This window comes from Vulpes vulpes, unplaced genomic scaffold (genome assembly GCF_048418805.1).
Source record: "Vulpes vulpes isolate BD-2025 unplaced genomic scaffold, VulVul3 u000000638, whole genome shotgun sequence".
Classification (NCBI taxonomy): domain Eukaryota; kingdom Metazoa; phylum Chordata; class Mammalia; order Carnivora; family Canidae; genus Vulpes; species Vulpes vulpes.
In genome coordinates this window covers 312,185-339,657 of record NW_027325821.1, presented here as the reverse complement: position 1 = coordinate 339,657, position 27,473 = coordinate 312,185, and the positions used below count along the sequence as shown (strand labels likewise).

General features: G+C 44.2%; 1 protein-coding gene and 1 pseudogene across 2 annotated transcripts in view; one reads left to right on the top strand and one right to left on the bottom strand.

Moving 5' to 3' along the window:
• SHROOM4 (shroom family member 4) overlaps positions 1-27,473 on the bottom strand; it is a 275,929-nt gene that overhangs the window by 34,690 nt on the left and 213,766 nt on the right. Inside the window, exons 1-3 of one of the 2 annotated variants that reach the window (XM_025982379.2) lie at positions 10,740-11,227; positions 8,075-8,209; positions 3,256-5,722 (exon numbers count right to left, since the gene is read on the bottom strand). In XM_025982379.2, the coding sequence (XP_025838164.1) occupies positions 3,256-5,722; positions 8,075-8,130 (2,523 nt within the window). In that variant the 5' untranslated portion in view covers positions 8,131-8,209; positions 10,740-11,227. Of the gene's footprint in view, positions 1-3,255; positions 5,723-8,074; positions 8,210-10,739; positions 11,228-27,473 lie in introns of those variants that run through there. The other variant, XM_025982378.2, reaches the window with a different exon arrangement.
• On the top strand, positions 18,665-18,764 carry LOC112907314 (U6 spliceosomal RNA; annotated as a pseudogene).

Genomic DNA, 27,473 nt, shown 5'->3' with positions numbered 1-27,473 from the left:
CCTTCACCAGCTGTGTGACCTCAGGCAAAGTACCCATCTTCTTTTTTAGCTTGTTTCCCCCAGCTATTTAATAGATTATCAAACTAGCAGTGCTTTGAGGACTGAATGAGTTGATATGTATAAAGCACCTAGAATAGTATCTGATGCATAGTGGATACTCAAATGTTAGTTACTATTCTGTTGTTTAAGTGTGGGCTTTGCCACTCAGTACACGTGTGACCTCTCTGAGTCTCGGTTTCCTTGGCTATAATATGGGAATCCTATTATACCTTATCTTATACAATGGTTAAATGAAATAGTCTGATAATATGTGTGAAACTAACTGGCATGAAGTATGCGGAAAGTATATGCATACTGATTTTAGTTCTCTTAACAGCACTAAACAGGTTCTGATTAGCTCCCTAACCTCTTCCTGGGCCCTAAGGAGCAGGATCTCAGCCCTACTTCAGACAGCCACCCTCTCAACCACCTTGGTCATTTGAGCTGGGGCGTCCTATCCCATGCTGCAAGTTTTCCCCATGTCTGGCATGTGTATGTGTGTTTTCAGGCAACAGGGGAAGAAATGGACATGAAGTGGCTCCACATATCTGAAAGCCTAGTGTCTAAGCAGGCCTGCTGAGCTGGTCTAACAGGCACTGGAAACCCATGTAGCCTCATCCTTCAGAGTACAAGAGGAGAGGCATGGTGTGGGTACAGACACACTGGCATTGCTGCTGCCAATTGCTGCAACCTGCAAAGCTCCCCTCCTTCCCTTATGGAGTTACTAGCTCTGGGTTCACACTTCTGGAAGCCATCATCTCCTTCCCCCCAGCTTCAACCCCCTTTCTCTGCTATCTACTTGCAGAAGCTTTTTGGCAAGCATTTCAGCTTAAGCCAAAATCTCCCTTTATTTCAGGAGAAAATAACTCACACTTAACAGATGATTACTATCTGATAGTCACTGTTCCAAAGTGCTTTACCCATGTTTAAACATTTAATCAACCAATTCATGAAGTAGGTACCACTAGCTGCGTGTTTTTTGATGGGAAAGCTGGGGAATTTGAACGCAGGCAGTCTGGTTCCAGCAACAGTCCCCTTTAACCAATATTTTCTATTTCCTCCCCTCTTTCTTTCCACATTTTGTTATAAATATTTTCAAGTGTACAGAAAAGTAGAACAAGTTTATAATTACCCATACATCCACCACTTAGACTTAACAATTAATATTTTACTATATCTGCCTTGTTCCCATACCTCTTTATTCCTCTATCCATCCACCAATCCATCTTACCTTCTTGATGCATTTTAAAGTAAGTGACAAACAACTTTATCCCCAGAAATTTGAAAGCCTCAAGGAAACAGAAAGATTTCTTGATGAATTACCCATGCTCACAAGAAGAAGTGGATGACTGAAATGACCTATATCTAGTAAAGAGATGGAATTTGTAGTTTAAAATCTTTCTGCAAAGTAAACTCCAGGTCCTGGTGGCTTCAATGATAAATTCTACTAAACCCTTAAGGAAGACATAACACTGGTTGTACACAAACTCTTCTTGAAGACGGAAGAGGAGGGACCATTCCCAACGTATTTGGTAAGGCCAAAATAAAACTACAGACAAGAATCTCTGATAACCAGAAACACAAAAATCCTTAATGAAATATTAGCAAATCAAATCTAGTAACACATTAAAAAGGATACAATGTCATGACCAAGCAGGATTTAATCTAGCAATGCTAGTCTGGTTCTTATTTCAAAAATCAATTATAATTTGCCACATCAATAGAATGAAAGAAAAAAACTATAGGATCATTTCAATATATAGGTAAAGCATTTAAAAAAATTCAGCATCCACTCCTGATACAAGCTCTCAGCAAACTAGGAATGACAAGGAACTTCCTCCACCTGCCAAAGGGCATCTACGAAAAACCTACAGCTCACCTCAACCTTATTAGCCAAAGATTTGAAACAAAGCAACACTAGCCACACTTAAACTTACCACTTCTACTAAACATTGTCTTGGAGGTCCTAGATGGTGCAGTAAGCCCCCCCCCCTTCCCTAGAAAAGGCATACACAGTGGAAAGGACGATAAAAAACAATTTTGTTTGCAGATGACACGATTATATATGTAGAAAATCTTTTCAAAGCTACGACAAAGCTGCTAGAACTAATAAGTGAGTTTTGTGAGGTTGCAGGATACAAGGCCAATATACAGAATTAAATTGAATTTCCATACAGTATTAACAATGCTTTTTCCCACTCAATCTCTGGGACACCTTCTGTAGGTAACCACTATTCTAACCTTGTTGCCCACAGAAGAGCTGTTCTAGAATGTTCATAAAAGGAACAGCATATACTCTTTTATGTAAGGCTTATTTCACCCCTGAGGTTCCTTTTTTTTTCAAAGAATGTGTTTTGAGAAATTTCATACATGAAGTAATTCAGAAGTGTCTGCCTATGCAACAACAGTTCAACACAGGAATTAACTTCTGATTCAAGTGCACCACCCAAAAGGTGGTACCAGGGGAACCCTGGGGAAGAAATGAGGCAGAGAGTCAGTAAGGACATGGGGATCCTCTCAGAAGTACCCTGGGGGTATTCTGGGGGCCTGTGTTTGGTGGGGGTAGGTCATAACCAACTGGGGTGTAGCAACGGCTGGTCTCGACCCAGGTCTCTGACAAAGATAGGCTGGAGAAAAGCATAAGGATCTGTTCTTTAGAAAACCAGACAAATCAAGTCTCTAAAAGCAGAACCTAGGGAGGGCATTTGCAAATTTTGTAGCTCCAAGCAGTTTTTAAGCAGGAGATGGAAGGGAATAAGTGCTATTTTCTGCCAGGCACTGGGCCTGTTTGGATCCTTACAACTGATCTATGAGGCGGCCATGATTTTCCCCCACTTTAGAGATGAGGCAGTAAGACTTTCCTCAGTATTGGCCATTTCATGAGGCAAAAATTCTCTTTTTTCCTTTCAAAATCATGTCATTGCAAGCCCTGGTGGTTGGATGACTTGCTCAAGGTCATTCAGAGACCTGTTTTAGAGTCAGGATATAAATCCCAGTTCTGTCCACTTGTGAAGAAAGTTATTTTCACCTAACTCAAAAGATGGGTTAACTGCAATTCTGGTGGCTGAGTGCCCAGGGTTATGACACTACCACTTGGTGAAGCTGGGGCAGTACAGTTTCAAGGAATTGTGATTGTTATGTTTTCCAGTCATTTACCTCGCTTCCTCCTCACTAAGAGAACAGTGAAGCAAACCCGTCCAAGAACCAAGGCCTCACCTGCATTGTTGGCTTCCTGGGTTTCCAAGTGTTGCCAGGTGCCAAGCTGCCATCCTCGGGGCTATTGTGCTGGGGATTGTGATAGCAGGCTGAGCACCGGAAACATTGGTGGTGGTGGCACCAACAGTTGTAGCAGTTGGGCATCATGTTTCTCTTTCGCAAAGCGGGACAGATCTCCCCAGAACAATACATGCAAGGGTCATGAACTATGGCGCCCTGGACGCTGCAGGAGTAAGAGCAGGTCCTGTGGTAATCAAAATCACCACAGTGCAGTGGTTTGCAGCACATGGACTGTTCTAGACCTTTGCTTGCAAAACATTCTGAGTAGGGCGGAGTTTCTGACTGCAGAAGTGACACAGAATGATATGATTGGTCTGTGGCATGATACGATTGGTCCATCGGATGGTGCCTTAATTCCCGATAGCTGGAGCTCAGTGGCTGGAAGTTTGGGTCTACAGGTTTCGGTCTCTGGGTAAAAGTTTTACTGCTATGAGTGGTTAAACCTGGCAAATGCGATGTAGATAAGGATTTGCTACCCTCCTCAAAGAGCTTTCTTCTGTCTGCGAAGGGCAGGAGGATGGCTTCCTCCCCAGCTGGGGCAGTAGAAGCCTTCAATTCTTTGCTATCACCCAGGTTAGAAGGGCTTTCCATGGCTAGTGCCACGTGTGGCTGCAGGTTGTGCTCTGGAGACCATCTCCAATGGCCTCCACGGACTCCACGGTGAGCATTAGTTTTCTCAGAGTCAGAGGGGGATGAGTCAGACACTTTCCACCAGGTGTTCAGGCCCAAAGAAGGCTGGCCAGGCCTTTGACCAGGGCTTATTTGTCCCTCCAAGCCTGTCCTAGATTCATGGCTCTCTGGGGCTTGGCTGAGACACTCTGAAGACCTAGCCCTGAGTATCATACTCTTGGTAAAGAGCTTGTCTCTGGGGCTAGGTGGTTTTTTATATGAAGATAGAAGAGATGAGTTAGAGGTGGGAGGTGGAGGACTTTCTAGGGGCTCCTCAGTCTCTTCCACAGGCTCCTGAGTGTCACACAGCTGTGACAGGGAATTCTTGCTTTTCTGGAGCTGGGCCTTCCTCCTCTGAATTTCATTACGCAGATTGGTAGCAAAACGCTCACTCTTGCGCCGGTTTTGGATTGAGCGGCCCCGAGGACCTCCGTGCCGCCTACCACCCACCCAGCCACATTCCTTGGGTTCACTGTCCCCTTCTTCGGTAGCCTCTGTGCTGCCAACTACTTTAGTGGTTGAAGAACAATCCCTGGTTTGTTGGATGAGGGAGCCAGAGGCAGAGGGCTGCTGGCTGGCTGATTCACTGCCTGCTCTACTTGCTCTGTTTGGGTCCTGGAAACCTTTTTCTGGAGGGTGTCCATCAGCTTCTCCAAGTGGGGAACTGCTTGGGCTCTGGTGCCCCGAACACAAAGGCCTATCATCCACTTGCCTGGCCTTTCTTTCTTTACTGTGTTGGTCCTGGGTTCCTCCTGTAGGGGGACATGGACTTTTCTTTCCTGTATGGCTGCTATGCAGGGGTGACAGAGTCCACTCATGGCCATCGTGCCCAGCTGGGAGCTCTGTTCCCTTGCTGCCCCTGGTATCGAGGTGTCCATGCTGTAAATGGGATGCCAGCAGCTGTTCAGGGGCACTATGGCGATGCCCTGTGGGTCCTGTGAGGTGTGGGGGGCTGCCAAAGGAAGCCTTAGCTAGCTCTGCTGAAGCCTTGTTGAGTGGGCTGTAATCTATCCTGGAAGCTTTGTCACACGCTTTTGGGAATCCAGCAGCTTTGGCTGAGGCCTCCATTATTAGATGCTCAGAGTCCTGCTGGCTGGATTCAGGAGCTTGGCTGAACTCACAGTTCTGATGGCCCTCATTTGTCACTTGGTCTTGCCCACTGAGGCAGCAGAACCTGTTAGGGTTCCTTGGGGATAGCACAGTGTCTAAGCTCACTTTCTCCTGCTGCAAGGAGTCCACAGGCTCAGAAGCCCTGCGCTGCTCTCCGTTGAGGAGTTGGGCTCTGGAGGCTTGCAGGCTATCTCGCCTCACTGGAGGCTGTGGTGGGCCTCTGGCAGCTTTGGCAGGCTCTGAGTGGTGGTCCTCCTCTGGGCAGGATGACATCTGGGAGTTGAGAGTCAGGTGGCTCCCACTGGGGTGCTGGCTACCTCCTGAGGTCTCAGCTACACTGGGCCGGCCATTAGGGGCTTTAGCTGGCCCCGAGCCTTGCATGATGCAGTCTGCAGAGCCTGGCTCCTCTGGCCTGAGGGAAAAGGCACAGTCAGAGGCATTTGAGCTGGCTGAGAAGGAACTATAGGCTGAGTCACGCTGGTTGGGGTACATGTTCTGATCAATGGGCAAAAGGTGCCCCTCATAGGTAGCTTGGCCTGGTTGTTCCAGGCTCTCCATGCTGCCAATGGAGCTGCTTTTCTCAGTGCTACAGTGCCGGGAGAGTGGACACCACTGCACACACACGTCACTGCAAGACACAGGGCACACTGGTTAGTTAGTCAAATTACTGGATCCCTTTCCCACCTTGGCCAGCCCTGCCATGGAAGAAGGCAGAACAACCCAGAGGCATCCATGCCACAAATAAGAAGGAGATAAGGCAACACAGAAAGGAAGGGAAACAGCGAAAGATATGGAGTGGGGGCACACAGAGATGTAGTAAAATGGGAGATAAGATAATACATGGGAGTAGGAGACGGCAAGATCCCAAAGACTAAAAGAGTGAGAACTCCATCAGGGCTTAGGCTTTGTTTCCCTGCCACCAGTGAGGCTAGAATTGCTTCTGGCCTGTCACTGTCCTTAGGGAGTCAGCATGCAGCTCTCTGCCAGGACAGACAATCATAGAATATTAGTGTCAGAGAGGGGCTCCAAAGGGTTGATTCAATTTCAGCCAGCCCATTTTGTAAATCAGTGGTTGCTGAATTTGAGCATGCATCAGAAGAAGGGGGTGGGCTCATCCAAACACAGGTTCCTGGGCCCTAGCCCCAGAGTGCTATATCTGGGTGGATCCTGAGAATTTTTCCCTCTGACATGTTCCCAGGTGATGGTGGTACTACTTGCTGGTCCAAGGGACCACACTTTTGAGAACCTCTGGAGTCAGGCAAGTGCTCAAAAGGAAGTGATTCTGAGGAGGTGATTTTCTCAAGATCACCCAGCTGTAGCTTGTGACCCAGACAGGGCTGGAATTCCGGCAACCTGTTCTCTTCTTGACCATAGCAATCCTGACCATTTACCAAGGACCTATGATGTACCAGGCACTTTACAATGTCTCATTTCAAACTGAAGGGGAGATATTATTATCTCCACTTTAGAGGAAAGGAAGCTTAGCAAGGTAAACTGACAAGCCCACGAAGGTGCCTAAGAAGCAGAGCTAGAATCTGAACCTAAGTCGCTGTGAGTCCAACCTCTTAGCTCTTCCGCTATACTGTTTTTTAAATGGGACTAATAATAATATCTGTAGCAGAGGCTTGCTTTGTGGGTAAAAGCAGTTAATAAATGTGATGCCCTTGTCACAGCCTGGGCTCCTAGAAAAGGTTCAATACACGGTAGCTACTGCTCTTTTGCTTTTTTGTTTTAATTGCTATTGTCAGCACCCTCTGCACCACTAGTGTTGTCAGTATCATTGCCCCTGCCTACCCATCCCTCCCTCATCCCCACAGCAAAACCAAACCCGGGAGACCAAGGAAGGGACTGGGATCAGACACAATCTTGAATTTTAAGTACCATTTCCCACAAACAAAGCCAAAGTGAGCCAAGTCATGCCAGTAATCCCTATGACTAGAACCCCAGAGGTCACAGACTGTTCTCAGAAAGGCCACAGTTCAGAAAGCCAGAACTGAGTGGTGGCAGGGACCCACGAGCCCCTTGGATCAGCTTTCCTTAATGCTTGCTCTTGCCCCTTACCCACTCTACAAACTTGACCCCCGGGTTAAGAATCCATCAATTCCTTGTTGGCAAGGGAACCTGTTACCCACCCTACCACCCTTCCTGCTGCAAACAATCACACCCCCACTCAAAGAGGAGCCAAGCTCAGAATATGTTTCAGTGTATTCTTCCAGAACAACACTGCCTCTGCCTCTGCTTGGAGCTCCTGTCTTCTGTTGCCAAATAAAGTCACTGACTTAGGGAAAACTCAATGCTTGGCTTCCCTGAGCCTCATCAACAGAAATTCCTCCTGAGAGGGAAGATCTTGTTGTGGAAGAGAAAGGTCAGCTTTGCTGGCTCTGAGTGTTTGCAGACAAAGTTCTTGCCTCTTCTGCGCAGCTGTTTTTGACAACAGACAATACCAGGCCTACCGAATTGAGAGAGCCTCATGGCTGGCAAGAGGACCGGACCCTATTATTCAGGAAGGTGCCCAGTCTGAAGGCTTTGGCTCAGTGAGAGATCTGATAAACTCTGGATGAGATCACCAGCGAGTCACTGTAGCTAGAGAAGAGGACCAAAACTGAGCCCTGGTGCACTCCTGCATTAAGAGACCAGGGGAAAGGGGGGAGGGGGCGGGATTCGGAAGAACCAGGTAAAAAGACTGCGAAGGAGCAGCCACTGATATAGGATGAAAAGCAGTAGAGTGTGGTGTCTGGCAAGCCACGTGAGGTAAGTATTGCAAAGAAGCATTTTCTAGAAGGGAAGGGACTGTCCCAAAGTCACAGAGGATTAGCAGTAAGTAGCCTAGGACTAGAACCCAGGCACTACGGAGTCCCACTCCATTTTCCACTATAGCGCTCTGGGGTCTGCAACACACAGTGGGGACTAGAGCAGAGGTAGGGGGATGGCCAAGTTGTCTACCCTCCAGCCCATCTTGAGGGGAGGGTTCTAGACTCACCCTGTGTTGCAGCCGGAATGCCAAGACAAGCTGAAGGCTTCGGAGGGGAAATGCATGGTGGTAGCCGCTTCAGGGCATCCCTCCAGCAGCTTGGCCACATGCCATGAATGCGGCCTACTGACAGGGGCGTTCCTCCTACAGCAATAAAGGGACAGGAAGTCAGCTTAGGGAACGAGAGCTGAAATCACTTCCCATGCAGCTTCCGCCCCCACCCCCTCTTTCCCTTAAGTGAAGTAGAACATCTTGCAAGGAGCTGGTAAGGAATCTTAGTGGCCCTCCTCAGCTCCCAGCACTCAAATCTCCTTCATCCTGAGGGTGAAGTATGGACATTCAAAGTATTGGCTTCACAGGGCTGTTTTGCTCATGGGTGTAGCCCAAGCTCACACAGCAGTGTCAGACACCATACCAGATGCTCATTAAGTACCTGTGGAAAAAATGAGTGCTGCTGCCCAATAAACAGTAAGCTACGCTATGTCTTTGTTGAGAAAAAAAAAATCCATCTGGCCAATCTTCTCATTTTTCTCTGAGAAAAGAAGAGGCAAGTGATTGAGAGGTTCAAACAAGTCAACACTAGACTGCAAATCCTCCAATTTTCAGTTGTTCATATGTTAAGCATTTGTCAGATGTTTCCTTGTTTACTAGGTACAGTCTGTACACAGTTCTGGGGATGCACCCTTAGTCTCTGCCCTTGGGAGTTTACAGATTAGTGAGAGTGATAGAGCTAATTCAAAGGAAGCATGGCGAAGGCACTGAGAGAGTGGAAGATAAGATGGGCACAGAGATGAGATGCCCAGGTTTGTAGGGAAAGGGTGGGAGCGAGGAGCCCCAACTTTTGCCAGGGAAAATAGCACAAAGTAGCAAATGGCGTAGTGCCAGGCTGACAGAGGAGACTGGCTGCTCAGCATGGCAGGCAGGGGTACATAAAGAACCTGGGTCTGAGGCCAAGGCCCTGGATGCAACCACAAGGATCTGTCTGGCGCTGGAGGCTGCAACCATACTCTTGCACCAACAGGCTTAGACATGACCCATTCCTGTCCTCTGGTACATTCCCCAGGAACAGATGCCACCCTTGCAAGTGGGGAAGAATGAGATGGACAAGAGCACATATGGGACATGGGTAGTGACAGAAGATAAGGAGAAGACTGATGAGGTGGGTGGGGGAGGGAGGGGGGGAGGGAAAGCAAGCAAGCAAAGGATGTCAATAGGACCAGGTAGATGAGAAAGAAAAGAGTGAGAGAGGTTACCAAGAAAAAACAAATGCCAGAAAGGGGAAAAACTGAGAGAGATTATAGAGAAATACATAGTAGAGGGCATTGGGTGGTAGAGAGAGATGAATGACAGAGTAAGAGAAAAGGATGAGAAATAAGGAAATGAGTGAGTTGAGAGATGATAGCTTCTTTACTAATTTATGTAGGCATTTACCATGGCAAGCTCCATACTAGACACTGAGGATACAGAGTCGACTAGGATAAGGGGCCCTATTTTGGACAAGCTTGTCATCTATTGTGATAAATCAGCTCTCTACCTCCCAGGAGCAGTAGTGGCTAGACTTGAGCTGCATTCCATCCCAGCTGGGAGGGGCCTTCACTCCAGTGGAAACACAGAAAAATCCCAGCAGTGTGAAGCTCTAGAGGCCAGAGGCCTAAAAAGGTAGTCTTGAGGATGGCCTTCCCGGGGAAAAACAGGTGTTGAATGGTAACAGACCAGACCCGGACAAGGAGGTGAAGGGGAAGGGCAAGGGAAGCTGCTGGCCAAAGGTCAGGAACCAGAGCGGCCAAAAGTCAGTGGCCCCAGGTAGGATTTATGGGGAGGAAAGCCAAGCAAGGCCCCCACTTTTAATTACAGTGTTCTATTATGGGTTTCAGAGTGCCCAGTGGGGAGACCAGAAGCAGAAGAAGATCTTGGTGGGGGAGGAGGTAGGGTACTATTCCAGAGTCTCATGCACTAAGCCATGATGCTAGAAATCTTGCCAGCTACTATTACCTGCTGGTCAGCCATTCACAACTGTGTATAAAGCAGCTCATGAAAGTACTATGTACTGCCACTTACTATGAGCCACGCATGTGGACCGTTAATTGAATACTGAAGATGTGCCAGGCCCTCAGCACTTTGCATCCATTACTTGATTTGGTCCTCACTCTGACCTTATCAGTAAGAGCTTTTATTATCTCCACTTTCCAGATGAGGAAACAGAGACACAGAATGCTGAAATTGCTTTGCCACGAGAATGAGGCTCAGAACCTCCAGTCCTTTCTAGGATACCCTGTGGCCCCTCCTCCCCAAAGAGGGCCCTGTCTCAACAAGCTTGAATACCTGAGGCTTCTCCTACCTCTTTCCACAAGAAGCAGTCAGGAAAGGAAAGTTGCGGTGGTCCGAGAGTTTAAACCATACCCTCTTTAGGTGGTGGGGAAGAGGGATGGAGAGAAATGAGCAGAGAGGCAAGAAAATGCCAACCACCAACCATGCAGCTCCAGGCCTGGCTGTGAGGGAATGGCGCCTGTGTCTGCCTTTTCTTCCAAGGCTGGCTCAGGTACTGTCATTGGCATATACCCCATCATTCATTATCCCAAAATTCCTTTCTTTGGAAGCAGAAGGAAAGGGATGTTGAGGAGAGAAAGTAGAAGGGGGAAGAGGGGCGGCAGCCATGGCTACCAGCGGTACCTACCATGAAAGTTGCCCCTGGTGGGGAGATGGCTTAGGAGAAAGGTGGGTATCCAGGGCAGCTCAGGTGCCCACCAACCCCTCCAGCCCCCAGGGCTTCTTTCTGCAGGCCAGAGCTTCCCTTAGCTGGGACCCATCTGCCTTCCTGCTAAGACCTCCTGAGATGAGGGGCTGTCAGCCCAAGCTCCTGAGTGTGATCCAAGGGGCTCAGGCACAGTCAGGTTCCAGTTCCAGGGACAGAGGGGAGTGGCACTGAAGGCAAGGTATGGCCATCAGCTGGTGGACCTAGACGTGGCCACCACCTCTGGGGCCAAGAGCCAGGGTCAAGAGCAGGACAAGAATGAAGACACTGCTCCAGAAACCAGCCAGTACCCTGATGGCAAAGGAAAGGATGAAAGGCCGTTCCAGCAGCATAAACAGCTCCCCCCTGTTCCCAGCTCCAGCCTGCTCCTCTGAGCCTGGCCCAACCCCTTCCATAGCTCAGGGGCCAATAAGGAAGCTGGGCCCCCAGCCACCGCTAGAACTCAGGAAAGGAGCAAGGAAATGATGTTTGGGAAAGATAAAGCGAGTGTCTAAAAAGAATTTTTAAAAATACATGTAAGTGAGAGAGAAAAATACCCCAGACACATACACTTAAAAGAATTCCTGAGCTTCCTGAACTGAGCTGACCCCACCCAGCCATCTCTGTAGGTCCTCTGGGCCCCAGAGATCAGCCAAGCTGAGCAGCCTTCAGGTCCCAAAGAGCAAGTAGTCAGTACTACAGCTGGTTTTACATAGCTGGGGGCAAGTGACCTAGAGATTTTCCAGGGTAAAGGTCTTGCTGAGACAGCAAGACTTACAAACCAGTCTGGGTCATATTCTACAGGGTCTGCACTTCCTATGGGCACCTGAGCAAATACAAGGAAAACTTCATTTTCTTTTTTTTTTCTTTTTGAAAACTTCATTTTCCAGCAGACACTCCAACTCCAGAATAGTGGTGCCTGGAGTTGGCATCTCTTGCTCTGCTATGAATTTGCTCTGACCTCTGACAACTTACTGCCCCCTCTGAGCTTCTGTTTCCTCTCAGCAAAATAAAACATTGCACTCCATTGAAACAAACAACCCTTCCAGCTATAGCATGCTATGATGTAATAGTCCTGGGCCCCAGGCCAGGGCTTCAAATGATGTCCTCACTGACCTGTGTGACAGCCAGAGACCAGAGCAGCCCCCACATGAGTTTGTTGTATATTCGAAGCCCAAAGTCAGGCACCAGAGTTTCATTTCTCTCAGGGATTTAGAGTTGGGGGCAGGGGGCTCCCTTTGTAATAATCCTGATCCCTGTTCCAGTTTCCCTTGGCCTCTGGTCATAATTCCAGCAATTTCTGGCCCAAGAGGGCTTACATGAGCCTCCTCAGGACAAGAAGTATATCCAGGCCATTCCTTTCTAGCGAAATCATGACTGTAGGACTTGAGAGAAATCATCTCTTCCCTCTGTACTGCCTAGACAAGTCTGGGTTGAGCTATTATCTATTTCTCAAAAGGCAGGTGCCGTCCAAATAAGTCCAGAGGTCCTCTTTTGGTAGTTAGTACTATATAGGGAAAGGTTGGGGATTTTATGGGCATATCAATCTGGCTTAGAGTCTCAGCTTTACCACTCACTAATTGTTTGGCCTTAGGCATGTCATAGGGCTTCCATTTTCTCATCTGCAGGCATTTAGTAAACGGCACCTGCAGTTAATATTATCTTCTACCCAAAATAATAATGGGCAAAGTACTCTTAATAGCGAGAAAAGTAACTTTTTCGATCCAAATGAAGATGAAAGAGAAATGACTAGTTAAAAGAAGGTTCAAAACTGGTGGTTACCTGAGGGGAGATGGGTAGGGGGGTGGGTGAATAGGAGATGGGGATTAAGGAGTGTACTTTTTGGGATGAGCACCGGGGGTTGTATGGAATTGTTGAATCACTATATCCTACACCAGCAACTAATAGAATACTATATGTTAACTCCACTGGAATCAAATAAAAAACTTAATAAAAAATTTAGAAAATAAAACAATGTTCAAAAGCAAAACCTAGTACTCTAGAACAGAGCTTCTCATACATTAGTGGGCATACTAATAGCCTGGCCATCTTGTAAAAATGCAGATTCTGAGTCAGTAGGTGTAGAGTAGGCTTCAGATTTGACTTTTTTAAAAAGATTTTTTATTTATTCATTTGAGAGAGAAAGAGAGAGAGCGAGAGAGAGAGAGAGAGAGAGAGAGCAAGCAAAAGCAGGGGGAGGGGCAGAGGGAGAGGGAGAAGCAGACTCCCCGCTGGGCAGGGAGGCCCATGCGGGCTCAATCCCAGGACTCTGGCACTTTGGCACCTGAGCCAAAGACAGATGCTTAACCATCTAAGCCACCTTAGATGGCACCCCAGAAATGACTTTCTCACAAGCTCTACAATAATGCTGATACTGCTGGTTGGATCACCATTCCTTGACAATACACTAGGGAACACAGTACCTTTAACAGTACACTACAGGATAATTCCTGGTCAGAAAAATTATCAGGATAAACTGTCTTTTCTCACGTCTTTACTCAGGCCTCGGCACCCAGACTCTCCTAATCTTCTGGTCACCGAGTGCCTTCCTCCTTCCATTCAGCTACCCAGTGTCTAACAGTGCTTCCCTGATGAGGCCTGCTGATCCCCACTTCCTAACAAAATAAAGAAAAATGAGTTTGATAATAGTCTGGTCCTCTCCGTAGCCAGGTGAAGTTGAGAAAATTATGACAAGAGGTGCAAGTGCGTTCATGGGACTTGCTGAGGTAGGGAGGTGGGGTGGGGATGGGCAGATGAATCACTGGATGGGCAGGGGAATCACTGGATGAGGTGATATGATAAGCAGGTTGGACAGAGATCGCATATACTTGAAAAATCTGTAGGCAAAGGGACTTAAGAGAGGAGCACAAGCAGTTTGGCCAATTTGGGATTTGGGAAAGAGTCTGGGAGATGAGGTGGGGGTAAAAGGGGCATCCTCTCACTTAGCAGTGCTGAGTTCCAGATTACATGACCAAGTTTAGCCTCCCATAATTTTATTTTATTTTTTATTTACTTTTTTGTATATTTTTTATTGGAGTTCGATTTGCCAACATATAGCATTAACACCCAGTGCTCATCCCATCAAGTGCCCCCCTCAGTGCCCGTCACCCAGTCATCCCATCCCCCCGCCCACCTCCCTTTCCACTACCCCTTGTTCATTTCCCAGAGCTAGGAGTCTCTCATGTTCTGTCACCCTCTCTGATATTTCCCACTCATTTTCTCTTCTTTCCCCTTTATTCCTTTCCCAGAGAAGCAGGAGCTTCACCAATCCTTTCCCTATTTTTTATATTTCTCAAATGAATGAGATCATATAATGTTTGTCCTTCTCTGACTGACTTACTTCACTCAGCATAATACACTCCAGTTCCATCCACTTTGAAGCAAATGGGGGGTATTTGTCATTTCTAATGGTTGAGTAATATTCCATTGTATATATAGAGCACATCTTCTTTATCCATTCATCTTTCAATGGACACTGAGGCTCCTTCCACAGTCTGGCTATTGTGGACATTGCTGCTATAAACATTGGGGTGCAGGTGTTCCGGCGTTTCACTGCATCTGTATCTTTGGGGTAAATCCCCAGTAGTGCAATTGCTGGGTCATAGGGCAGATCTATTTTTAACTCTTTGAGGAACCTCCTCACAGTTTTCCAGAGTGGCTGTACCAGTTCACATTCCCACCAACAGTGCAAGAGGGTTCCCCTTTCTCCACATCCTCTCCAACATTTGTGGTTTCCTGCCTTGTTAATTTTCCCCATTCTCCCTGGTGTGAGGTGGTATCTCATTGTTGTTTTGATTTGTATTTCCCTGATGGCAAGTGATGTGGAGCATTTTCTCTTGTGCTTGTTGCCCATGTGTATGTCTTCTTTGGTGAAATTTCTGTTCCTGTCTTTTGCCCATTTCATGATTGGATTGTTTGTTTCTTGGGTGTTGAGTTTAATAAGTTCTTTATAGATCTTGGATACTAGCTCTTCATCTGAAATGTCATTTGCAAATATCTTCTCCCATTCTGTAGGTTGTCTCTTAGTTTTGTTGACTGTTTCTTTTGTTGTGCAGAAGCTTTTTATCTTGATGAAGTCCCAATAGTTTATTTTTGCTTTAGTTTCCCTTGCCTTCATAGATGTATCTTGCAAGAAGTTGCTGTGGCAGAGTTCAAAAAGGGTGTTGCCTGTGTTCTCCTCTAGGATTTTGATGGATTCTTGTCTCACAAGAATCTTTCATCCATTTTGAGTTTATCTTTGTGTATGGTGTAAGAAAATGGTCTAGTTTCATTTTTATGCACGTGGCTGTCAAATTTTCCCAGCACCATTTATTGAAGAAACTGTCCTTTTTCCAGTGGATAGTCTTTCCTGCTTTGTCAAATATTAGTTGGCCATAGAGTTGAGGGCCCATTTCTGGGTTCTCTATTCTGTTCCATTGATCTATGTGTCTGGTTTTGTGCCAGTACCACACTGTCTTGATGATCACAGCTTTGTAGAACAACTTGAAATTTGGCATTGTGATGCCCCCGGCTCTGTTTTTCTTTTTCAATATTCCCCTGGCTATTCGGGGTCTTTTCTGATTCCACACAAATCTTAAGATGATTTGTTCCAACTCTCTGAAGAAAGTCCATGGTATTTTGATAGGGATTGCACTAAATGTGTAAATTGCCAACCTCCTATAATTTTAAAGACAACTTGTACGACAGTGGCCTTCTTGTCAGTCTGGGAAAGTTAAAATTCTCATCATCTGAAATCTGGGCATTTTATGTAGAAGGGGCTTTGGTATAGTTCTGCCTTCCCACCTTCCCCAGCTCCTCCAACCTCCCCTCACTTCTCTGAATACTCAGGTCAAGTTATTTCGTGTAAATCCGATGGATCCCTCTCTCCACCCTCCACCCCAGGGTCCATCCCTGGCTAAAGGAAACCCAGGGTAGTGAGTATGAAAGGGAATGTTGTGGTGGAAATAAAGACTTCCTCAAATGCTGTGGTGCATGTCAAGGGGTGCCTTCTGGCTCTCCAAGGAGATAGTGATACTTCATCTGATTAGGGCCTTTATATTTCACCTTCTGTTTTCATGTATTCACTTTCACATTGGAATCTTTAAAACGTGGGGACACCTCATTTTCTAAAGAAGGATGGAAAAAGGAAAACTGTGAATGATGCAGGAGAGCTTTGCAAATATTAGGGGCTTAAAAAAGTGCTTAGTACTGTGGAAACACAGTACTTGTAATTCTCTTTCAGAGTGGGCTGGAGAGCATATTTTAGTTTTTCTCTGTATAGTTTAATAAGACATATCCATCATACTCTTGTTTCTTGTCAATGATCTCAAAGGCAAGGAGGTTGCCAATGCATATTTCACAGCTTCTAGAAGCAAGGGGAGCAAGTCAAGACTCTGAATAATGAAAGACAGTTTTTCTCACTTTCCTTGTATATACAAAAGGTAAGAGGGCACTGCCAGAGGCCTGAGGGAAACTTCAGGAAAGCACAGAGGTAAAATGATAATAGGTTCACAGAGCACCATCTGTTGAGTCAGCTTCTCCTGCGATGCCCAATTTCCTAAACCAACACCCAGAGTGATAAAAAAGGTGGAGAATGTTTGTCCTCCAGCTCTGGTTTCTATCAGTAATATTTGTAGTATCCCTTGGGAAGGAGATTATGGGAATAATGCAAGATCTCCTTTCCTTTTCCTTCAAGCCAAATGCCTTCTTCAGCTAAACTCAGTATCAGGGATACCACTTTTCAGGAGGATGGTGGAACCCCATCTTAAAAGTTTCACCCCAAGTCAAGTCTCAAAGCCCTTAGAATTACTTCTGGCTACTCTTCAACTCATCTTCACTACTTAGTACATGAAGCCCTAGGACAATAGCCAACAATAGTGAGTACCCCAGTAGAACCAACAGTACCCACTCACTCTGCTTTGAGCAAACATGACAATGAGGAAGGTCCAATGCTCATCAGAGTTTCAGGACCACAGGGAGTTAGGTGGACAGCAGGAGGAGATGAGGTTGGGAAAGTGATAAGGCCAGATCGTGGTATTTTCAAAGGCCAAGGTAAGAAGTATACATTTAATTCTCAGTGCAGTGGGAAACTACTGGACATTGTTAAGCAGGGACTGCCATGATTGAAGTTTTAGAAAAATCTCACCTGGATGATGGATTTAGGTAGGATAAGAATAGAATCCAGGGAACTGGTTGAAAAGGCTCTCGGAGGTATGAGATAATGGTGGTTTGTTCTAGGGAGGAAACAGGAGGGCAGAGAAAAGAAGCTGGAGTAGATATAACTTGAAGAGGTAGAGCTAACAGTACTTATTGATGGATTGAATGTGGAGAGTGAGGGGGAAAAAGCCATGACATTTGGGTCATCTGGCATCTGTACCTTCTTAGCACAAAATTCATTCCCAAAATGGAGTCATTAGTAGTTCTTAAAGAAAAAGTTGGCAGTCTTCACTATTCTTTTATTCAAGCATTTGTGGAGCTTCCATCTACATTTAAGGTAGATAGGAAGGTACTATGGGACATGTCAAAATGAAGAAGATAAAATCCCTGTGCTCAGGGAATTTATAATGTGATAGGGGATGAATATAAAAACCCAAGTAACCACGAAACCCTAACCAGAATGTCATGTCATAAAGGAGATGCTGACAAAATGAGTGTTTAAGAAAGGAGAAAGCACAGGGACGCCTGGGTGGCTCAGTGGTTTGAGCGCCTCCCTTTGGCCCAGGGCGGGATCCTGGAGTCCTGGGATCGAGTCCCACATCAGGCTTCCTGCATGGAGCCTGCTTCTCCCTCTGCCTGTGTCTCTGCCTCTCTGTGTCTCTCATGAATAAATAAAATATTTAAGAAAAAGAAAGGAGAAAGCACAGCTGGTTAATCAAGGAAGACTTTATAGTGCCTCTGAGCAGAGACTTGAAGACTCAGTTTGACCTGGAGGAGACTAGAGAAGTCATGCCAGGTTTTGCATAAACATGAGTGGTAAAAGCAGGAATATGGTGAATGAAGAATGTATGGCTTCTCTAAGGCACACAGGAAGTAAAATTAAAATAATGTAAGAGTATGGGGGGTGGTGTCCCTAAGTGTCAGGGGTAAAGCATTTACTTTATATAACTCAATAAGCAAGAGAGAGGCTTTTCAGGTTCCAGGATGGGAGAGCCATATGGTAAAAGCAGTACGTTAGGAAGGTTCTTCTGGTTGTCATGTGGAGGATGAATTATGTGGCTATATGCTGAAAGCACAGAGAAGGGATCAAGGCTTGCCCAAGGGATACCATCAAAGGCAGAACTAGAGCAAGACAGTGGGGATGGAGCAGAAGGGAAAGACATGAGAGAGGACATGGAGACAGAATCAACAAGGTGGGACCACTAATTAAATGTGGAGGAGAGAACGGGGTTAACATCACCATGAAGCACATAGGAGAGTAGTGGTATCTAGATGGGGAAGTCAGAGCAGGAGTTGGCTTCAGGAGAAATGTTTGACATGAATTTGTTTCAGATGCTGTCAAATTATGTAGATAGGCATGCCCAGCAAGCAGCTTAATGTCTGGGCTGCAATGCTGGAAAGATATTAGGTCAGGGATGGACATGGGGTCATTATCCCAAGAGAAAGCAGCCGATGCCTCTGCCCAAAGTAAATGTGTACAAAGGAAAGAGGGTGGATGACTGGGTGCCACAGAAAAGCTAGAGTTCAGGTAGGAGAAGAAGAAAAGCTAATCAAAGAGACAAAACAATAAAATGCCATTTTCGATTATATTGGCAATATATAGTTTTTAACTATGTGTCAGCAAAGTTGCAGGGAAAAAGGCATCCTTACACATTGCTGATTGAGAAAGGATGGGGATACATTTGCTAGAGGGAAATGTGCCATATCAAGAGACATCAAAATGTTCCTACTGTGCTTGCTTCAGCCAATAGATACTAAAATTGGAATGATACAGAGATTAACATGGCCCCTGCAAAGGATGACATGCAAATTTATGAAGCACTCCATTTTTCTCCTCTGGAATGAGACAGTGTTACTGGTTGGGCAACCTTGTGAATATACTAAAAGCCACTGAATTACACTTAAAAGTAATGAATTTTAGGGTGTATGAATTACATCTGTTTTTTTAAAAAAATGTTTCTACCCTTTTTTTTTTTAATTTTTATTTATTTATGATAGTCATACAGAGAGAAAGAGAGAGAGGCAGAGACACAGGCAGAGAGAGAAGCAGGCTCCATGCGCCGGGAGCCTGACGTGGGATTCGATCCCGGGTCTCCAGGATCGCGCCCTGGGCCAAAGGCAGGCGCCAAACCGCTGCGCCACCCAGGGATCCCTGTTTCTACCCTTTGATCCAGTCTTTCCACTCATTGAATTCTATCCTAAGAGAGCAATTAGAGATGCACACATTAATTTATGTACATGAAGTGCCATCCACTGCAGGGATATTTATAATGCTAAAAACAGGAATATCCTAACTGTACAACATTTAGGAAGAGTTAAGTGAAGTATTGTACATCTACATGAAGGAATAATAGTCTGCCATTAAAAACCATATTTCTTAAGACTACTTAATGATCCTGGAAGAGGCTCATAATATAACAGTAAGCGAAAGAAGAAGTATACAAACCTGTATGTAATCAGAGAGGGTGACAGAACATGAGACTCCTAACTCTGGAAAATGAACAAGGGGTCGTGGAAGGGGTGATGGGCGGGAGATGGGGTGACTGGGTGACGGGTACTGAGGGGGGCACTTGACGGGATGAGAGCTGGGTATTATACTATATGTTGTCAAATCAAACTCCAATAAAAATATACAAAAAAACAAAAAACAAAAAAACCTCTGTAGTGCCAGCCCAATTCAAAAAATATATGTGCATGTACATATATATTCACATACAATCATATGCATATTAAAAGGCTAAATACAAATACCCTAATAACTTACCTATTCATGTAGATGTACAATACTTCACTTAACTCTTCCTAAATGTTGTACAGTTAGGATATTCCTGTTTTTAGCATTATAAATATCCCTGCAGTGGATGGCACTTCATGTACATAAATTAATGTGTGCATCTCTAATTGCTCTCTTAGGATAGAATTCAATGAGTGGAAAGACTGGATCAAAGGGTAGGTATTTATCTCTATGTGGTGGAATTAAGGGTGATTATTGTTTTTTACACCTTTAAAACATTTCAAAGCTTTCTACACTACACATGTATTACAGTCTAATGAGAATGGCTTTCAAAGAAAAAAGACACCATTCTACATGAACAAATCATTTACCCTGACAATTGTCCGATACAACTGTCTGATACATTTAGGAATCTGCAATTATACTTGTAATTCCACTTAACTATTTCACATCTGGATTTTGCCCTCAGGTAAATCAACCTAGAGCCCACCAACTAGCAAAATGCTTTGGTGCTTGGGAGTGTATTCCTCTGTTTATTCTACTAATTAAAAAAATAAATACTCCATCTGAGAGTTTTTTACCTCAATATTAGTCCTGGGAGCTGTTCTTTGCTGTGAGAGGTGGCCAGGGCTGGAATAATAAGGAGCAAGTTGAAGGGAGAGCAGGCAAAGGAAAAGAAAGGTCAAGTCATGGGTCAGCATCAAGGCTGTGCCTAGGCGGTTGAAAAAAATTACTACTCAAGGCCTTCTGGGGTATAGTTTCTTCCCAGGTGCCTAATGAACTTGGTGGGACAAAAGTGCATGGAGAGGGGACAAGGCACAGGAAAGTCTGGTGGGGGGTATGGCAGCAAGTACCATTTGTCAAGCCATCTAATTGCTAACATTTGCATGCTGTATATACAGCTCACAAAGACCTTTCATAGACACCATTCCATTTAATCCTTACAACCACCTTATAAAGTCCACTCCAGGAAAGAAGAAACTCAGGCACAGAGGTGAAGTGAATCACACACAGTTTTCTTCACTTCCAAATTCCTGTGTTTTTTCTCCCCAAACAGTGGTTCTCCAAGTTTCTTCTATAGATCAGTATCAGCATCCCTGAGAACTCATTAGAAATGAAATTCTGGGGCCCCACTCCAGCCCTCCTGCATCAGAAACTCTAGGGGTGGGGCCCAGCAATCTGAATTTTAATAAGCTCTCCAAGTGATTCTGATGCACACCCAAGTTGGAGAGCCATCACTCTAAAGAATGCTACCATGCATTTTAGAACAGATTTTCAAATGACTTCTTTAAAATACTGGCTGCTGATGCATTACTTATGTGGGGTCTTGTCTTCCAAGGCAGGCTGGGAGCCTCTCTTCAACTGTCAGTGGCTGTGAACATAGTAGAGGCGGCTGCCTGAATAGAATTTGGGCTCCAGGGACAGGTGGGAGCGTACTCCTTCCTGGTGAGGAAGGTTCCAGAACCAAGAGGGCAATTCCCTGCTCATACCTTCCCTGTTTGGAAGAGATATGAGCTGGTGAAAAATGGCCATATATCTACCTCCCTTTCTGAAGTTTCTCCCCACAAAGGCTTTCACATTGTTCACAATGTCCTTCATGAGCCCTGGGGAAATTTCCTGATCTGATGTATTTACAAACCCCTAGTTGCTCAAGGTTTCCATTTCTTTAGCTCTCATTTTGGGATTTTAAAAAAAGATTTATTTATTTATGATAGACATAGAGAGAGAGAGAGGGAGAGGGAGGCAGAGACACAGGCAGAGGGAGAAGCAGGCTCCATGCCGGGAGCCCTACGCGGGACTCGATCCCTGGACTCCAGGATCGCGTCCTGAGCCAAAGGCAGGCGTGAAACCGCTGAGCCACCCAATGATCCCCTTGGGTTTTTTTTAGAGGTTTTTCAAACAACAACTTAGAAAAAAAATGCAGCAATTGAAACAAAATTATTTCCCTTCTGGGGAACATGAACTCCTCTACTCATGCCTCCCCAACCCACTCCCTAGTCAATTTCCTCACTGCAGGTAACTACTCTCTCTCTCTCTCTCTCTCTCTCTCTCTCTCTCATGCATGCACTCATGCACTGAATCATACACATTCCTTCCTCTTGGGTTGAAGAACAAACAAATCAGTTGCTTTTTTAAAAATTGGACTTGGCTTAAACTGGATTTTAAATTTTGTCAAGGTAATGTTTGTAAAATTGAAACAAAACTCATACATAAAAACACTAAAGCTAAAAGAATCATGGAATGAAAATGACAAAGTATTCAAAATTCTAGCAGTGAATGGAATCTGTTGTATTTTTGTATTTCCCTTTCTACATAGGGACTAGCATTGAATTAATGAATTAATTCATTATTGAGAGCCAAGTAAGCAGTATTCAAGATGCTCAAGATGTTGGGGACAGAGCAGTGAACAAAACAGACAAGACTTCAGTCCTCATGGGGTTCAACTCAATAAATATATAAAATATGAAATATATGTCAGATTGTGATAAGTACTATGAAGGCAGAGAAAGAAGGGTAAGGGGTAGACTGACAGGAGTGTGTTGGGGGGCAATGCTATTTCAGAGAGTGTGGTCAGGGAAGGCCTCTGCTGGGAGGTAATATTTGAGCAGTGGCCTAAATGAAGTCAGGGAAGGAGTGAGGCACGTACTTGAGGAAAGAATGTTCTTACGCAGAGGCATCGGCAAGTGTGATGGTTCTGAGAGAGGATTGGCTTGCCATAGTCGATAGCAAGAATAGCATGAAAACTAAGGTGGCAGGAGTGGAATGAATAAGACAAAGAAGGGTAGGAAATGAGGTTGAGGAAGGAGCCTGGGGCCAGGTAAGTGGCTCATTGTAAGGACTCTGGGTTTAATTTTAAGAGTGATGGAAATAAACTCTGTGTCTACCATGTGTCTAGTGGCAGCCAGAGTCTAAAAAGTCTGCTCTGTGATCCTTGCCTTCAGAAAGATTTCAATCTGTCCATTTAGGGAAATAAACCAGAATTACAGGAGACTTGAAAAGGGGTGTGGATTCTTGTTATCTCACCTCTACTTGGTCCTAATCTTTCTTCTTTTTAAAGATTTTATTTATTTATTCATGAGAGACACACAGAGAGAGGCAGAGACATAGGCAGAGGGAGAAGCAGGCTCCCTGTAGGAAGCCTGATATGGAACTCAATCCCAGGACCCCGGGATCACGAGGTGAGCCAAAGGCAGACGCTCAATCACTGAGCCACTGAGGCGCTCTACTTGGTCCTACTCTTTCAAGCCACTGTTAGTAGAAAAGAGCTCCAAAGGAGAAAGAGGCTTGCCCCCTAAGCCAATTTGAGAAGATTCTCCCACTTTAGAATTTAGGCATTTTTATCTCAAAAAAACAATGTTTATTATGCGTTCCAAATGGTAAAATATTTCATACTCATAACAGCCCTATGAAGCAAGCACTACTATCATCATCCCCATTTTACAGAGGGGAATATCAGAAGCTCAGAGAGAGGTTGAGTAACTTGCCCAAGATCACAGAAGTAGAAAGCCACAGAGATAGTATTGAAACCCGGGGCACTTGATGGGATGAGCACTGGGTGTTATACCATATGTTGGCAAATTGAATTTAAATGAAAAATTTTTTTAAAAATTAAAATAAAAAGAAACCCAGGGAGCTTGGCTCCAGAGCCCAGGATCTTAACCAGGATTCTAACCTGCCTTGCCTACAGGTAGAGATAAAAGGATGGGGAGGGAAGGAGGATGAATCCAAAGATGAGAATAAAAGGGAAAGCCTCCCAAATGCTCTGGGTGACCAAGAAGAGTGCTGGAGACCTATAAGAGACTTGGGAGGAAAATATACTGAATTAGCCATGGGGGAGAGCTAGAGGAGTAGGCTGTGGGATATCACATCCATTGGGGAGTCAACAAGGAGTGTGAATGCACAGCATTCAAGCAAGAGGGCTTTGACACTGGAGACATATCCTATAGAACACTGAGAGGCCACAGAACTTTAGAGTATCCTCACCTGCCCAGTACACAATACATAACATCTAATAACCTGCGGGCAAAGAAATCTACACAAAGGAGGTCATGTTTGAGGTCTGGCCTTAGAGGAAGGGTAGGGATTGACCCAAATGAAAGGTATTCCTGTAGAAGAAGTAACATGTGAAAATCATGGAAATGGGTGGAAAAAAAGGTTCTGAGAGTAAGATGTGAGAGGAGGGGTGTTGAGAGGTAAGGCTAGAGAAGGAGGCTGGACAGAACTAATGTTAATGGGTTTGGATTTTCCCACAGGCACTGAGGAGCCAGTGTAAGATTTTAAGTATGACAGTGGCATGACCAGATTTGCATTTTGGAAAGATGTATTGGTTGGTATTTTGTAGGGAAAAAGAGGCAGGTGGATCACCTAGGAAATAAATGTTATAATCCAAGTGATCTCTGATTCAGGGATAGAGTGGAGAGGTATATTTTAGAATTGTCTTGTCTGGGAGGTAGAACCAATAAATCTTGGTGTCTTACTGGACAGATGTGAGGAGTAAACAAGAGGAGGGAGTCCAGAATGTCTGCCAGATTTCTCACTTCAGTAAATGATTCAGCCTGTCACCAATACCAGCAGAAGAATGGGGAGAGAAATCAAACCAATTTTGCACAAGTTGATTTTTTAAGTATTTTTTTAAACAATACTTACAGAAGGCATTCCATTCCAAGAGTACAAAGGCATAAACAATAAAAAATGGATCCCCCCACACTCCTGGGGAAACCACTGTTAACACTTTCTTGTTTATCCCTGGGTAGCAATATGGTATAGTATTAAAAGATTTATTAGCTCTGGAACCAGACTGTCTAGATCTGAATCCATCACTGCTAGCTGATGGTCTTGGGCTAGTTATTTAACATCTCTGCCCCACATCATCCGTAAAACGGGAATTTTAATAATAGAACACAAAGAAAGCACATGAGAATAATGTTCAGAAACTTGATGTTTGTGTTTAACAATGTATCTTGGAGATAATTTCATATATGCATGTACTTTTCCACAAATTTTTAATAACTGCATAGTATTGCACCATGCAAATTTTGTTCAGTTTTTTTAACCTTTATCCAATTAATGAATACTGAGGTTGTTTCTATTTTTTCTTTTTTTTTGGCTCTTACAAATAATGCTACATTGAATATCTCTGTCCATCTTCACACACAGAGATGATTATATCTATTAGACGAAGTGGAATTACATTCTACAGAATATGTGAATGTTTGTGATAAAAAGTCTCCTGAAATCCAAACAGGTTATGCTAATTTGCACTTCAACCAACAATGTATTACAGCAATGCTTTTCAAACTCTAATGTGCAAACAAATCACCTGGGGATCTCATTAAAATGCAGATTCTGATTTAGTAGATCTGGGTTGGGACTGTATTTCTAACAAGCTCTGGGTTTATACAAATACTGCTGGTCCAAGGATCACACTTTGAGTGGCAAAGTATATAGTAAGGTGTAAAAGTGTGTTTCTCTACATGCTTGCAAAAAATAATGTATACTGAATGCTCTGATTTTTGCCATTCCAATAGGTAAAAGTTGCATCTTAAGGTAAGAGTTGTTGCTTAAGATGATTGTTGTTTTCATTTATTTTTATAGACCAACATTCTTTTTCTTTGGACTATTTAGGTCCTTTTTTCTCTTTAATAATGGTTTGTTGGTATTTTCCTTAATGATTCTCAATCTCAATAGCTCTTTATATATAAAGGGAACAATCTCCCTTACAGATGCAAAACCTTCTTCCCAGTTTTTTGTCTTTAGATTTTGTTAATGCGTTTTTGTGCTGCTCTACATTTTAACTTTGGTATAGTCAAATTTAATAATTATTTCCTTTATGGTTTCATTTGTATCTTGTTTAGAAAGACCTTTACTATTTCAAGATAAAATCATATATTAAAAATCATATACTAGGGATGCCTAGGTGGCTCAGTGGTTGAGCATCTGCCTTTGGCTCAGGGTGTGATCCCGGGGTCCCAGAATTGAGTCCTGCATCAGGCTCCCCATAGGGAGCCTGCTTATCCCTCTGCCTATGTCTCTGCCTCTCTCTGTGTGTCTCTCATGAATAAATAAATACAATCTTTTAAAAAATCATGTACTAAACTCTGTCTTTGGATAAATTTCTAGACCCAATTATGGTCCATTGATCCACGTTGGTCCACATTGGATCCATATGGTCCACATTGATTATTCATGTGCCAGTTTTAATTGCCGTAGTTTTATAATATGTTTCAAAAGGACTGGTCTCTTTCTCCCTTATTACTTTTCTTTTTCAGACCTTTCCTGACTAATCTTATAGATTTATATTTCCATATGTACTTTAGAATCACCTTGGGCATGCTAGATTATGATGTATCTAGGAGACAGCCTGGTAGAGAAGTGTAACATTCAGTTGAATCTAGAAACTAGGAGTGTGGTCTTCTCTCTGTGTGGGTATCTGGGAATTATTAGCAGTACCTGAAGCTTCTCAAGAAAAGTTCATATAATGGGAAAGAGGGCCTGAGACAGAATTTTGGGTTAGTGGTCCTCAAAGTTCAGTAACTCAGACCAGCAGCACCAGCAATACCTGAGAACTTCTTGGGCCCTAATTGGATCAGAAACTGGGGGGAGGGGCACCAATAAGTTCCTTAACAAATCCTCCAGGGAATTCTAATGCACATTCAAGTTTGAGGACCACTATTTTAGTGTATACCGGTAGCTAGGAGACACATTAAGGAAAAAGAACTGAAAATAAGCAGTAGGAAGAAAACCAGGAAAAAAAGATATTTAATAATCAAAGAGGAGAAATTTCCAAAAAGAAGAATTCAATAAGGCTAATATTTATTAAGCAACAACCACTTCCAAAGGGCTTTATATCATCTCATTCACTCATCTCATTTACTCATATGACTCCACAAGGTTATAGAAATCTTCTCACAGATGAGGAAATTGTGATTAAGTAACTTGCTTAAGGCTGGCCAGTTGGTAAATGATTTAACACCAGTGCTATTATATATCAATGGCTACCTTCCTTCCTTTATACTACATTGCTGCAAAAGTCTATTAAAATTGCCCATTGAAAAGGGAAACGTGCTCCTTCCTTTTTTTTTTTTTTTTTTCAACCTGGAGGACCTGAATGCATCTTGGAACTAGAAGAGTACTGTGGTAGTGGAAGAAGCCAGACTGCAGTGAGGAAATGGGAGGCAGGAAAGGGAGACAATGAACATAAGAATACTTTTCAAGAGCCTAAGGAGCTACACTGTGAAGGCAAAGAGAATGGTAGTTGGAGGAGGATTAAGGTTAAGGGCAGATGATGTTTTTAGGAGCAAGCGACCACCTAAAGATACTTATGTGTAATTGAGGCTAGTTTAGATTTCTAATATCATTCTATGGGTTTAGAACAATCTTTGGTCCTGATCACTCATCTAAGCCCCACATCAGTTCTACCTACCTGGCAGTTCAACTGTCAGTTGAATCTCCACATATCAATCATCTCAAACTGAGAGAAAGCCAAACAAACATTGGCATCAAGCCTACCTCTTCCTACTTTATCTTTTAAAAAATCTTGTTTATTTGTTTGCTTTAAATCTTTAAAGGTCTGGGGATGCCTGTGTGGCTCAGCTGTTGGGCATCTGCCTTTGGCTCAAGGTGTGATCCCATCAATCCTGGGATTGAGTCCTGCATGGGGCTCCCCACCGGGAGCTTGCTTCTTCCTCTGCCTATGTCTCTCTGTGTCTCTCATGAATAAATAAATAAAACCTTAAAAAATCTTTAAAGGTCTGACTGGCTCAAACCTTGTAACTACCATTTACTTCTCTTCTTTAACCTGTGTACTG